The sequence below is a fragment of the Coccinella septempunctata genome, chromosome 1 (assembly GCF_907165205.1).
Source record: "Coccinella septempunctata chromosome 1, icCocSept1.1, whole genome shotgun sequence".
In the NCBI taxonomy this organism is placed as follows: Eukaryota; Metazoa; Arthropoda; class Insecta; order Coleoptera; family Coccinellidae; genus Coccinella; species Coccinella septempunctata.
The window spans coordinates 20,076,084-20,089,573 of record NC_058189.1 but is presented as its reverse complement, the minus strand read 5'-3'; the positions used below and the strand labels follow the sequence as shown (position 1 = coordinate 20,089,573).

The following is a 13,490-nucleotide window of genomic DNA, read 5'->3' as shown; positions in this document are numbered from 1 at the left end:
TAACGCCTAAAGACCGTTGAAAAGCAGACACATAGAAGACGCTACCCCCCTAGTCTTCATCGATACCCTTCTCCACTGATACTCTAGTACACCCGGGCTCTCTAATCCTTTGGAGATCATGTGAGTGGAGTGAGGTTTCACTGATTGCCCCACTGGCTCCCGAACAAAGGTAAGGGGCGGCCAGGGTGAGAGAAAAAGCCCGTCACATCTGGCGCCCGAGCAGAGACTTCTGCTGTTCTGTGAGTAGGTCCTGTTACTGTAACCGTCCGTACCGTTTCTTTATTTTTTTTCGTCGAATACTCTACACTGGCAAATTGGTAACCGTTCTTTGTTTCTTGTATATATCCATAAAGTGCATATTGTAAATATTCCTTCCGAGGTTCTAGTGCCGTAAAAATGGATGTCAACCGACTGAAAAGCAGACACTTAGAAGACACTCAGAAGCTACCACCCTAGTCTTCATCGATACCCTTCTCCACTGATACTCAAGTCTAGCCGGGCTCTCTAATTCTTTGGAGATTCTGTGAGTGACGTGGGCGCCCAAGTAAAGGTAAGGAGCGTCCAGGGTGAGAGAAAAAGCCCATCATACTATCGAAATTTGTTTGACGCGACATTTGAGAATATCAAGAGCTGCTGCAAGATGAAGATGAAAGGAATGAAGAAATCAATTTGAGCTATATTCCTATAGAATATATGCATGATCATGCAGGAAGAGGGTAACATAAAAAGGCAATATCCTTTGTTGGTACGTGGCGAAAAAATCAAAGATGAATTATACAATCCATGAGATTGAGAGAGACTTCTGAGCTCCTGGAAGCGAATTGAGAACTGACGCAATTTCTGTCCATTTCCTCTCCGCATCTTTCATTGTAAAAGATTAGGAGAATTCACCACTAACTCTTTCCAGTTCATTCCATAACATATCCAACAATTCCGCTTTTTGCTTCGCGGAACAATAAGTTGTCTTCTTGAGATATCTGGCGAGGAATGTATACAGGGTCTTTCACGAGGAACCTCACCCATATTTATACGGGAAACTACTGAACGTATTTTCATGAAATTTAGCACTTATAAGTATTTCACGATGCTGATGAAATCTAAAATATTTTCAAAGCATGAGCACCTCCGGTTTTTCCGGAAATGACGTCAACTTCCGTTTTTCAAATTAGAACACCATTTGTTTATTGCAGAAATAGATTCCTCAGAAAATTTCAAGTTATTTTGATGTAACATTTTTCAGTTTTGGTTGGAAAATTCTCTCTGAGCGGGAAAATTCGAAAAAAAAATCGAAAATAGAGCTCCGCTGAAACAAGAATAACTTCGAGGTTTTTGGATGGAAAATTTTCATTTTTGGGATTTTTCAAGATGAAGGATTGATGTATCCACTTTAAAAATCGAAATCGCGATTCATGATACAAGGGGTGAAAAAATCGCTTTCAAAGTTAGGGATGACAAAATCGTGAAAAATCAATTTTTTCAAATTAGAACCCCATTTTTTTATGGCAGATATTGAATCTACGTTAAAAAATAATGTGAGTGTATGCATCACACCCTTGCCCTAAAATGGATATTTTCTGAGTTATTCACAAAAAACTGTTTTTCGTCTTGAATTTTCAGCTATTTCTTTTCCCTTCACGCCAAAAATATGAAATTTTCAGGAACTGTTATTTGAACCATGCTGTAGATTTTTCACCCTTTCTTGAAACCGACTTCAAATTACTATTAGGAGAACCATGGCAAACTCTCGCAGTTATAACTAGAGAAGATGCTCAAAGTTTTGGCCGTTAATTTCTAGACATTTATTTATACGTCTCAGGAATGCTTCGTGCGTTGCTCTTCTTATTTCATCGGGAGGAAGAGATCTGCAAAAGTGTTTAAAAACCAATTTGAGTTTCAAAACTATGAATCTAAAAATCTAAACAAACCTGAACGCATTTCTGACTCGTTCTATGCAGTCCTCTTTATCAGTCAGGGGAGTTGAGTAGACGATATTTTTTATCCTACCCCAAACATAATAGTCTAAAGGAGTTAAATCGGGAGAACGTGGTGGCCAAAGATGTGGACCATTGTTCGCCAACCATCGATCTTCAAATAGCCTGTAGAGGATATTTGACAAATTGAGTGAATTGTGTGGAGGCGCGCCATCTTGTTGATACCATAAGTCATTATGGTTCTGTACTAGCGGCTCGATTATTTGAGTCAATATGTCAGAATATCTATCTCCTAAGGGAGAACATTCTTTAAATAATGCAAACATGTGTAGTGTTCTATCTTACCAGTTAAAGTCCCATCATAAATGTGAACATCGAGAATTGCATTATTTTTGATGGCGCAAAAAACATTGAAACTCCAGGTTTCTTGAAAGTTCCATTGTCTGAAGTGGTGGTTGTTCTCTTCATCCCAATAATGACTGTTATGCCTATTGAAAGAACCATTCTTTGTGAATTTAGATTCATCTGTCCAAATTATACAGTCCAAAAAGTTTTCATTCTCTTGAAATCGAATCATCATAGCTTCGCAAAACTCTGTTCTCCTGACGAAATCAGTTTCCTTCAAATGCTGTACCCTATTGAATTTATATGGGTGCATTTTATGTGTTTTTAATATTCTCCAAACACTCGATTGAGATAATCCCAGATCAATCTCGGCATCTTTGAGAGAATTTTGAGGATTCACACGAAAATATGCAAGAACTGTAATTTCGTTGTTCTCATCTTCTACTACACTTTTTTCTCTGTGTATAGTTTTCTTAACGAAAGATCCGACATTTCTCAAGTTTGTCATGGTTCTGTTAATGGTATCTCTCGTTGGTCTGGGTCGGTCAGGAAACCTCTCAATGAACAGTCGAATCGTTCTATCTACAAATTTATTACATTCTCCATGAAGTAGAATGAGATTTAAATAATCTTCATTGGTAAAATTAGGCATACTGATCGATTTTATAACTAAATACGAATTATCACCAAATTAATATTTAGTAAACACAAAATGCTACTGAATAAAGAGGAATTTGGTAGATGTAATTAATGATATCTATCATTAAAAAAAAAGAATGTAAAACATGGTGAGTTTTTGCATATGGTTCATAAGGAATTATTTATTTATCACTGAAGAGAAAACCGATGGCCGATTAGTTGAAATAAAGAGGTTTCCGATACAAATTCGAATCAAAATTCGCCATCTATTTAGGAACAACCTGTAACTTTTTTCTCTTGCATATTAGGGTAGTAAAATCTAAAACATGGTTTAAGTAACAGTTCCTGAAAATTTAATCTTTTTGGCGTGAAGGGAAAAGAAATAGCTGAAAATTCAAGACGAAAAACAGTTTTTTGTGAATAACTCAGAAAATATCCACTTTAGGGCAAGGGTGTGATGCATACACTCACATTATTTTTTAACGTAGATTCAATATCTGCCATAAAAAAATGGGGTTCTAATTTGAAAAAATTGATTTTTCACGATTTTGTCATCCCTAACTTTGAAAGCGATTTTTTCACTCCCTGTATCATGAATCGCGATTTCGATTTTTAAAGTGGACACATCAATCTTGCATCTTGAAAAATCCCAAAAATGAAAATTTTCCATCCAAAAACCTCGAAGTTATTCTTGTTTCAGCGGAGCTCTATTTTCGATTTTTTTTCGAATTTTCCCGCTCAGAGAGAATTTTCCAACCAAAACTGAAAAATGTTACATCAAAATAACTTGAAATTTTCTAAGGAACCTATTTCTGCAATAAAAAAATGGTGTTCTAATTTGAAAAACGGAAGTTGACGTCATTTCCGGAAAAACCGGAGGTGCTCATGCCTTGAAAATATTTTAGATTTCATCAGCATCGTGAAATACTTATAAGTACTGAATTTCATGAAAATACGTTCAGTAGTTTCCCGTATAAATATGGGTGAGGTTCCTCGTGAAAGACCCTGTATTAGACATTACAATTTTCATAACGAAAACAAAAACGATTAGCGGTACAGAAAGGGAGATATTCAATAAAATGCATCGTTATCATCTTCAAACTGTCAGATTGAGAAAACCCCTCCTGATAAGTGTCAGATTAATGGATCAAGAATTCTGCAACACTTTGATCCATCTGTATGAAAGTCTGATACGCTAGAGTATGTACAAGTAACGATTTTTTTGCATTTTTCAAAGGACCGCTGTGATCTTGCGTCACATCCGAATTGTTAATCTTTTTGAAAGCAGCTTCCTTTCTTTTTTACTATTTACAACTGATCCGTACGGCAAGCCCCACCACTCAAATTGTCATTTATTCAAAATGAATATTATTTTGCATCCAAGTTGTCAGTATATTTTCTATGTCCTGGTTATTTGGAGTATTCACAGGAACGATAAGCTTTTTTGTTCCACCAACACTTATGAAATCATAATGCTTCAATAACAAAAGTTATTGAGTTGACTCTTTTCTGCTACTTATGCAGTTTCTATTTCTTTTATCAATTGTTCATACCTTTAATCGTCAATAAATGTGTGATTTTTAGAATTTGATTGTGTAATATCTTTCTATCTTAGCTTGAACACATTGCCTGCTTGGCGTTAGGTATTCTATAGAATGCCTAGGGAATGTATGCAATGAATAATACATCGTTCATTGCCTGACCTTTTCAGGCATGCTATACAATGCCTAGACAATTCAAAAATCCACTAGGTCTACACGACGCGACGCTCGAGTAAAATCCGATTTAGCATTGTTCGCTCCCCAACTAGTAGGGGGAGCATTATGAGAATTCACCAGTGGTGCTGGAATCTTAGTTCCGGCACTGTCTTTTTTATCCGAATTAATTTCCGGTCACCAAAAATATGATCCCGCAATTTCTTTCATTCGACATCTCAGTCCATCACATACAATTTTATTATTTTTTAGTTCTTTCTGAACAGTTTTCCAGTCTAATGAATTTAAATTCGATTTATTTATATGATGTACATTATAAAATTCCAAGGTTTCCTCAGTAATTTCTGAGTATTCTTTTCTGATTTTGTAGCTACCCGCGATAAATAATTAGTTGAATTATTTTTCGATTTAATATGTTGGATATCATAGCCAATTGCACCTAAGAAAAATTGACCAGTAATGTGAACGCTTCGTGGCCATTTCTGGTATCCCATATTTTGGTCCCAATATTTTCGCTAAGGCTTCATTATCTGTGTGCCAAATGAATTTTTTTCCAAATAAGTATTCATAGATTCTACTTACTCAAAAAATTATGGCATAAGCCTATTTCTCGAGAATGGTGTATTTTATTTGTGTATCACTCAAAATTTTACTTGCTAACGCTACTGGTTTTATAACATTGTATCTGTTCTTTATCGACAATATAGCGGCTACACTGCTATCCACTGAATCACACGTTAATACAACAATTGTGGGTTGAAATGTACCAGAGACGTTGCGTTTATAAGGGCTTGGTCAATTTGTTCAAAGCATTCCTCGCATTCCGCAGTCCAGTTAAATCTGCCTTTTTTCGAACAATCATACAAGGGGTTCAATACGAGTATAAGTGCTATGTTCTGTGAAAATTTATTATAATAATTAACTTTTCCCAATAACTATTTGGGCATCTATTATCCGGACGCCAGACATGGCAGCAAAGGTACTTTTTTATTCTTAATTATTTTAATCTCCTTTCGGTTTGTTTCAAATCCAAAAACACTCAGTTTGTCTTCTGAAAACTTACACTCACTCACTTTCAGTTTCAATCCTGATTTTTTCAGTCTAGCTTTAATTTTTCATATGTCCATAATAATTTTTTTCCATACACATATATATTATCAAAAACTAGTGATGTTGCAGTTCTTTTGCACTATGTTGGTTATCTAGAGTCTGCGTAACTGAGTACTGGTGTACTGGTGTAGTTCTGCTGAATTCAGTTCAAGTTATTCGAAAGATTTTCGACTCGTTTCATATTATGCTCGATCAGCTATGGCTGGTGGGGGTGTTGCTGTTTTCGTTAGTGACAGACTCAAGGCGATGATCAAGGAATCGAAGGTTGTAAATGTCCATTAACATTTTGAATATACTGTGTGTAATGTAACTGTACATGATTATTTGTTTTCTGTGTATTGTTTTTATCGTTCTCCCTCAGGGGAGTTGCAATAATTATTTGAAGGTCCATTATGTTGTACTATTTCATTTGCTTCAAAAAATATAAATCTTTCCATTATTCTAGATGATGGCTTTTTTTCTTTGAACATTTTATATAGGGACGCTAGACGTCATTTTGGACGCTATCTCATTGAGGTTCCAATTTGATTTGAGTTACAATTTGAGTACTAGTAATTATAATAAATCTTTTTTGAAGTGGTTGCGTTGATGCTTTATTTTATTCATTGTTTATTAATTCCTTGATTTCCAAGTTTCTTGTACTCATCTAATGAGAACTTGTGAATTTCACAAGTTCAGATTAACTCAACCAAGATTATTGGTAATTCTGAAAAAACTGGCGCGGCGCTGTAACTAGAAACAATTATATTTTACGTGCCATTGCCCAGCAGTGAGTGATCTCAGGGTCATTGTCATAATAGTTGCCACATTGCTATTTACGAAAAGTTATTTATTCAATTTTTCTAAAACATTTTCCTTCCAAAACATTACACATTTTTCAACAAGATTATCACAATAGTCTTTATCATAAAGTACTTCATGCACATCTACATTCTGTGAGGTTTCGAAGTCCACATGTGCGATAAAAAAATAGGCCTTTGCTTTTTCCTGACATGTGCATTTGTGTTTGGATCTGAGCATAATATTTCTCGCCCAGTTTTCTATTTTTGTAGTACCTACAGACTGAAAGTGTTGTCCTTGTATGGGCACTTTTATCTCTATAACACAGTGACTGGTGAGACCATTAGGTCTCAATCATAGGACACTTATTGTTCAAAAAAAGACCAGATTCCATTATCTTCAAATTTTTAATTTGCGAAACTCCCTTGATAACGTCGTCTTCTATTTTTTTGCCTCTTTCAATAGCAGCAGTTTCTTTAAATGTTATGGCACCAAAAACTTCTTCAACAAGAGTGCCATCTTTTGTTTTGCACTAAGCTGCTTCATGCATTTTGGAGGCTGTTATTCGTCCGTATCGCATCTCTAACCACAAACTTGAATCTGACTGGGTTATCGTATCCTCTTTCACTTGAAACATCTTGTCATCTGTCATTTCGTTATTACAAAATAATAAAAAATTGTCGACATCGCAATCCACATAGGTTTTTTGAAATGATTTATGAGGTAATGAAGAGACATCTTTTCCACTTCTTTATTTTTACATACATATTGGGAACGCGAGCACTGTATTTGAAACTCTCGCAGTTTGGGTACAACCTTATCGAAAAAATTATTTGTCTTTTGTTCTTCTTCATGGGTTGTGGTACCAAAATCTTTTGCCTTGATCATTTTCAATGTAGTGCCGATTCCTGTAAGCTTTGATTTTTTCCAGTAACATATTATAGAGGTTGCTGAAGGCTCCTCGCTTAACCGATGTAAGCACATTTAAAATGCTACGGCATGCTTACCGCCACCTCTGCTAGCGGAACAATCTTCGCAAAATTTCTTTATCACTTTCATCGCATTCCAAACTGCAATGATATGGTTTTACACGTACGCGGTGTTCTGGTGCTATTCTACATTTAACAATACAAATATCACCTGCTCTTTTAACTTGCACGTGACCAATAGCATCATCACCATAGTTTTCTCTTGTCGATTTGAAATAGGTACCTATCAAAATAGAATATATGAAAAGGACACTTCACGTATTTTTGTTCTGCGGCATATCAGAATCAGAAACACTACTTGTTTCAATTCAGTTCTATTCGCAATAACTATATTTATTTCATAACATTTCATTGAGAAGGGCAAATAGGTAAAATTTTACCATAAGACCATCTATTTTAGGTAGATTATTTGATTGTCCATTTTCATATCTTTCATCCATGGTATTGAATATAAACTCTGAGAGCCCGTTCCCACTTATCCGATCAGTCTTTTTGCCCTGAAACCGGACGCCGGACGTGGGTGTTCACATTATATCCGATCAGTCTGTTTTGCCGGAAGGTCGGTGGTTCGACTCGCCGCCAGTTTACGTTTGTATTTTGTACGCGATGGACGGCGACGATGATGTTCTTATATTGTGGTGGTATTTGAGGCGAATGAGACGAAAAAGATGTAGAAAACGAAGACAACATTGGGTGCATCCTATACTTCGAGACCGATTTTCCACAGGGACATTTGAAACATTGATGGGAGAATTAAGGAATGATGAGGCGAAGTTCTTTAACTACTTTCGAATGTCTTTTTCCTCTTTCGACGATCTCTTGGGAAGAATTTCAATGGACATAAAATTACAAGACACAAGATTTAGAGAGTGCATTTGTCCACAACAAAGGCTGTCCATATGTTTAAGGTACGACCTTTTTTTCTCTTCAAATATTTATATAGGAAATGCTCTTCCAAGGTGGCTAGTTGGATTGGAAAATATTTTTAGGAGTTAAATAAAATACAGATATGTAATTATTGAAATATTTTTATGGAAAACAGTCACATGAGAGCTTTTGCTTTAGTACTCTTGATTAAGATATAATGACTAAAATCCCTCAAAATCATAATTTGATACACTTGATGCTGCTGAAGATTGTTGAGAATGATACGATGACTGAGAGGTTGGTGATGGTGAATGTACGAACGCTGCCGTTTGCTGAATAGATTGTAATGCACTTGTCGCTGCAGGAGATGGTTGAGAATGATACGATGACTGAGAGGTTGGTGATGGTGAATGTACGAACGCTGCCGTTTGCTGAATAGATTGTAATGCACTTGTCGCTGCAGGAGATGGTTGAGAATGATACGATGACTGAGAGGTTGGTGATGGTGAATGTACGAACGCTGTCGTTTGCTGAATAGATTGTAATGCACTTGTCGCTGCAGGAGATGGTTGAGAATGATACGATGACTGAGAGGTTGGTGATGGTGAATGTACGAACGCTGTCGTTTGCTGAATAGATTGTAATGCACTTGTCGCTGCAGGAGATGGTTGAGAATGATACGATGACTGAGAGGTTGGTGATGGTGAATGTACGAACGCTGCCAGCTGCTGAAGAGGTTGTGTATGGTATCCACGATATGGATCTTGCCATTCAGTTTGATAATCATATCTTTGGAAACCAACTCTATTTCGGCCTTTGATTTTTTGTATTAGAGCTAAAACTCCTGCTTGGAACTCTAAAGTTTCATCCATTGTGAAAGAATCGACGGCGGGTAATACACCCTTGAAAAAAAGTAAATTTGGATTTTCTTTTTGTTGTGTCATCCTAGAGTCCAGGAACTTAGATATCTTTTCATCGACGTCTGTTGTGCTCTTCGTGCTTTTGGGAATCGAAGGTTTACGAAACTCAGTTGCATTACTAGGACCACTTTGTACATTTCCTTCATCGCAGTTTTGAATAGACTCTTGGGTTGATCTTGGCTCATAAACCTTCTTTAAAAACATCAACTGTTCTTCGTGTATATAACGTCGAGACTTTTTGGCAGCAGATCCAGATTTTTTTTCATCTTTCTTATTTTTCATCGATTTTCGCCATGTGTCTCGAATGTTGTTCCATTTATCAGATACAGATTTTCCTGCAAACAAATAATAATATCATAAAGTTCTGTTGTTTAAGTGTTTCATCCATTTTATTTGTTTTCAGATATTTTGCTTCTGGGTGTTCGTTTAAGGAACTCCACTACTCATATAGGGTAGGAATATCGACTATTAGTAAAATAATAAAAGAAACAAGCGTCATTATTTGGAAGAGATTATGCACAGATTTCATGAAGTTGCCTGATACAGAGGGAGAATGGGAAGCCATTGCAAATGGATTTGAAACAAAAGCTAACTTTCCTCATTGTCTTGGAGCTGTAGACGGAAAGCACATCAGAATTATAAAACCATGCCATAGTGGTTCCATGTTTTTTAATTATAAAGATTATTTCTCGTTTGTATTACTTGCTGTGGTAGATTCAGAATACCGATTCATCTACATAAGTATTGGTTCATATGGGAAAGAGTGTGATTCTACCATATTAAAGAACAGTACCTTTTGGCAAAAGTTTAATGATGGTTCATTAAATATACCAAACCCCAAGCCTGTGCATGAAACCATACATGAAGAAATGCCGTATGTACTCATTGGGGACGAAGGCTTTAGCTTAACACCGAATCTCTTGAGACCATATGGGGGTACACATCTAGATCATGAAAAAAAAATCTTCAACTATCGCTTGAGCCGAGCTAGAAGATATGTTGAGTGTGCCTTTGGTATTCTAGCCAATAAATGGAGAATCCTGCATCGGCCGATAGATCTTCAAATAGAAACGGCGATTAACGTCATAAAAGCTTGTACGGTTTTACATAACTTTGTCCGAGATAAAGACGGTATTAATTTACAACAAAACCCAATAAGTATGGAAACAAGTGAAGAAACGGGCCCGTTTCCACGTCGTCCACATCCTCGACCGTGTAGAGGTGGTCCTACTGCAAATATAATTCGAAGAGCATTTGCTGAATACTTCTCGTCTGATCTTGGTTCAATACCTTGGCAGGAAACAGCTATATGAAACTACCTACATAGCATTGAATAAAAAATTAACTTACCATATTTTTTTCTTTCCTTTTCGTCCAATTTCTCGAATTCAGGATTTAATATTAAGCAAATTTCACGCCATGCTTCTAATCGTCGATTAGTTAATTTGTAATCGTCCAAAGTTTTATCCCACAATACGGGTTTATTTTCGACTAGCGATATTAACGCGCAAGCGTCCACGTCCATTTTCCACTAGCACTAACAACTAGCGACGCGAGAAAGAGCGGGCTCGTCTTCAGTCTTGACCATAGATTCATCTATGGTCTTGACGGAACGTTCGTTCACACTCATCCGATCCGGGCGTTTTGACTGATCATCGCAGTGGCAAAATGTCCGTCAAATAAATCGGATCAGTCTTTATTCCCGGATCAGTCATAATGTGAACAGCTCCTATGGAGCTGTTCACAAATTGTACTGCCACTGGCACATCCGTCTATTTAGACGGACCGGGAAAATAGACTGATCGGATAAGTGGGAACGGGCTCTGATAGTATTATACATACACATACACATAGACCATCTTGATGAACAGACGTGTTTACGGTTGCTCCTGTTATACTTTATTGCTTTAGTGTTTTGGTTTGCATTTTCTCTGTAAAGAGTAGTGTGGCAGAAACGGCAAGTAGAGGAAACTTTTATTTTTGATATTATCCTTATTTTTTACTTGGGTTATTATTTTTACTGGGTTAATTTTGGTTATTTTGATCGAGTTCGCGGGAGGTGATATACGTGGATTATCGGTACACGTGCTGCGTTTCCACATGCGATATCGTTATCGGAGAAGCAGATTTGATTTCTATGTGTACGGGGTGTATTAGTTTTGAGTTCTGACTAACCCGATTGCTACATGTTGTTGTACTGGTGAAATCCTATCCAACACTTTTATTTTTGTTTTCCGCGGCCCTCTGTTTGTCTGTTAGTCACCGGCTATAGGCCCGGCCGTTGTGAAAAGTATCCCTGTTTATCATCCTTTATCACCAGTACACGAGCAACCACTTCGGAATACATTCATTGCATCATGTCTTGCATCAGATGCAACACTGCAGTTAACGAAAGTTCTGATAAGTTAATCCGTTGTGATGGTTGCAGCAGGTTCGTGCATGTGGCTTGCTCAGACTTGACAGGCGCAGAACTTAAATGTTTTGAACTGCGTCCCAACAGTAAGCGTAGAATTAAATATATATGTATTGAGTGTGAGCAGGGACTTCATCAGATCCCAAAAATTTTGAAGCTGATAAACGATTTGAGAGATGAAATACGCGAACTAAAACAGGCTCGAACCAATGACATCGGTGTTTCTATGTCTGTTGATCCTCCGCCCCAACAGATAATGACTAATGAAGAAGTAATTTGTGAGATGTTCGAAAGGACCAAACGTTCTCAGAATATAATCATTTATGGAAGTGTGGAGGAGGGTGAGAGCAGGCTGGAGCGGGTGAGACAGGACACGTCCTTGGTGAAGGCTGTGCTGGCGGAATGTGAGATTTCGGATGAGGACGTGAGGCCTCTTAGACTCGGGAAGTTTGATCCGACGAAGAACGTACGTTCTCGACCCATACGGATGCGTTTGTCCACCGCCGAGTATGTTCCACTTATTATGCGTAAGTTCAAAAGGATCAAAATCAAGGAAGAATTCGCACATTTGTCGGTTTCCCCCGATAGAACACGTCAGCAGATATCAGTTTTTAAAACTGTTAAATCGGAACTAGATCGCCGCCGGTCCGAGGGCGAGTCGAACTTGAGAATAAAATATGTGGGTGGCGTACCAACAATCGTTGGCTCGGCATCGGAAAACTGAAGCTTACCGACAGGTCTGCCCCAGCTGATCTTGCCTCTGGTCGTGCTCAAGATCAATCTCAGTTTATATCTTTGTATTATCAAAATACTAGGGGACTCAATACCAAAATACCACTGTTCTTCAAATCATTGTGTGAGTGTTCATATGAAGTAGTTTGTGTTAGTGAAACATGGCTTGGTGAGTCTGTCCTTGATGGAGAGGTTTGTCCACCGGGCTACAGCATTGTTCGTGGTGATAGACAATTTTTAAAAGTTAATAGATCTCGTGGTGGTGGTGTCCTGCTTGCATTTGCAGACAGTGTAAAGTTTGAAGAACTCGATAGTAAGTTTCTGAGGGATCTCGTGCCACTTATAGATGTTGTGCTGTGCCGGTGTTCTGTTTCGTCTCCCTTCATTATTTGTGCGGTCTATGTACCACCTGACGTATCGGCTTTTCAACTCGAAACTTTCACATCAGCTCTGGAACTACGGTTTCTGAGTGAGACTCTTCTAATCGTGGGTGATTTTAACGTTCCAAATTTTAGACAGGGTGGCTGCGGCTGTCCCAAAGATATGATTTTGTGTCATTTCTGTGACATTCTGAGGCTAAGACAAGTAAATGAGGTGCGGAACGGAGATGGCAGGCTGCTGGACTTGGTGCTGGCTTCGGATACTCTCAATGTGTTTGTCGACCGCTGCGATGCTCCCTTTGTCCCTGAGGATCCATATCACCCTGCATTGAATGTTTTATTGAAGCATCCTACCCAGCAGAGTCAAATTAATTTTCAGAAGGAAGATCACATTTCTTATGACTTCAAAAAAGCCAATTTTGAGGGATTGTTATCGTCAATTGGTGAATTTGACTGGAGAGTGTTAGATGAGTTCGATCAGGTCGACAGTGCTTTGGATTGTTTCTATAACCAATTGTACCAATTTTTTGATGAATATGTGCCTCGTAGGAGGGTCACTTCTGGTGGCCGTCGTTATCCTGTGTGGTTTTCTTCGGAAATTAAACGTCATATTCAACTAAAGAGCTTTTATCGTTCGAAATGGTTGTCAACTCGAGACTCGAGATACCG

At 37.7% G+C, this 13,490-nt stretch overlaps 3 protein-coding genes across 3 annotated transcripts in view; 1 reads left to right on the top strand and 2 right to left on the bottom strand.

The window, feature by feature from the left end:
• Positions 1-13,490, bottom strand: part of LOC123310043 (damage-control phosphatase ARMT1-like) — a 155,078-nt gene that overhangs the window by 78,472 nt on the left and 63,116 nt on the right. The gene's annotated exons all lie outside the window — the stretch shown is intronic.
• LOC123314669 (protein ALP1-like) lies at positions 7,968-10,646 on the top strand. Its single transcript, XM_044899982.1, has 2 exons — positions 7,968-8,417; positions 9,700-10,646. Exons 1-2 carry the CDS (start codon positions 8,116-8,118, stop codon positions 10,607-10,609), a joined length of 1,212 nt encoding a protein of 403 aa, XP_044755917.1. The 5' UTR covers positions 7,968-8,115; the 3' UTR covers positions 10,610-10,646.
• LOC123314685 lies at positions 8,522-11,112 on the bottom strand. The gene is made up of 2 exons (XM_044899988.1): positions 10,647-11,112; positions 8,522-9,631 (listed from the first exon to the last, which is right to left on the bottom strand). The coding sequence occupies exons 1-2, from the start codon at positions 10,819-10,821 to the stop codon at positions 8,598-8,600; spliced, it is 1,209 nt and encodes a 402-aa protein (XP_044755923.1). The 5' UTR covers positions 10,822-11,112; the 3' UTR covers positions 8,522-8,597.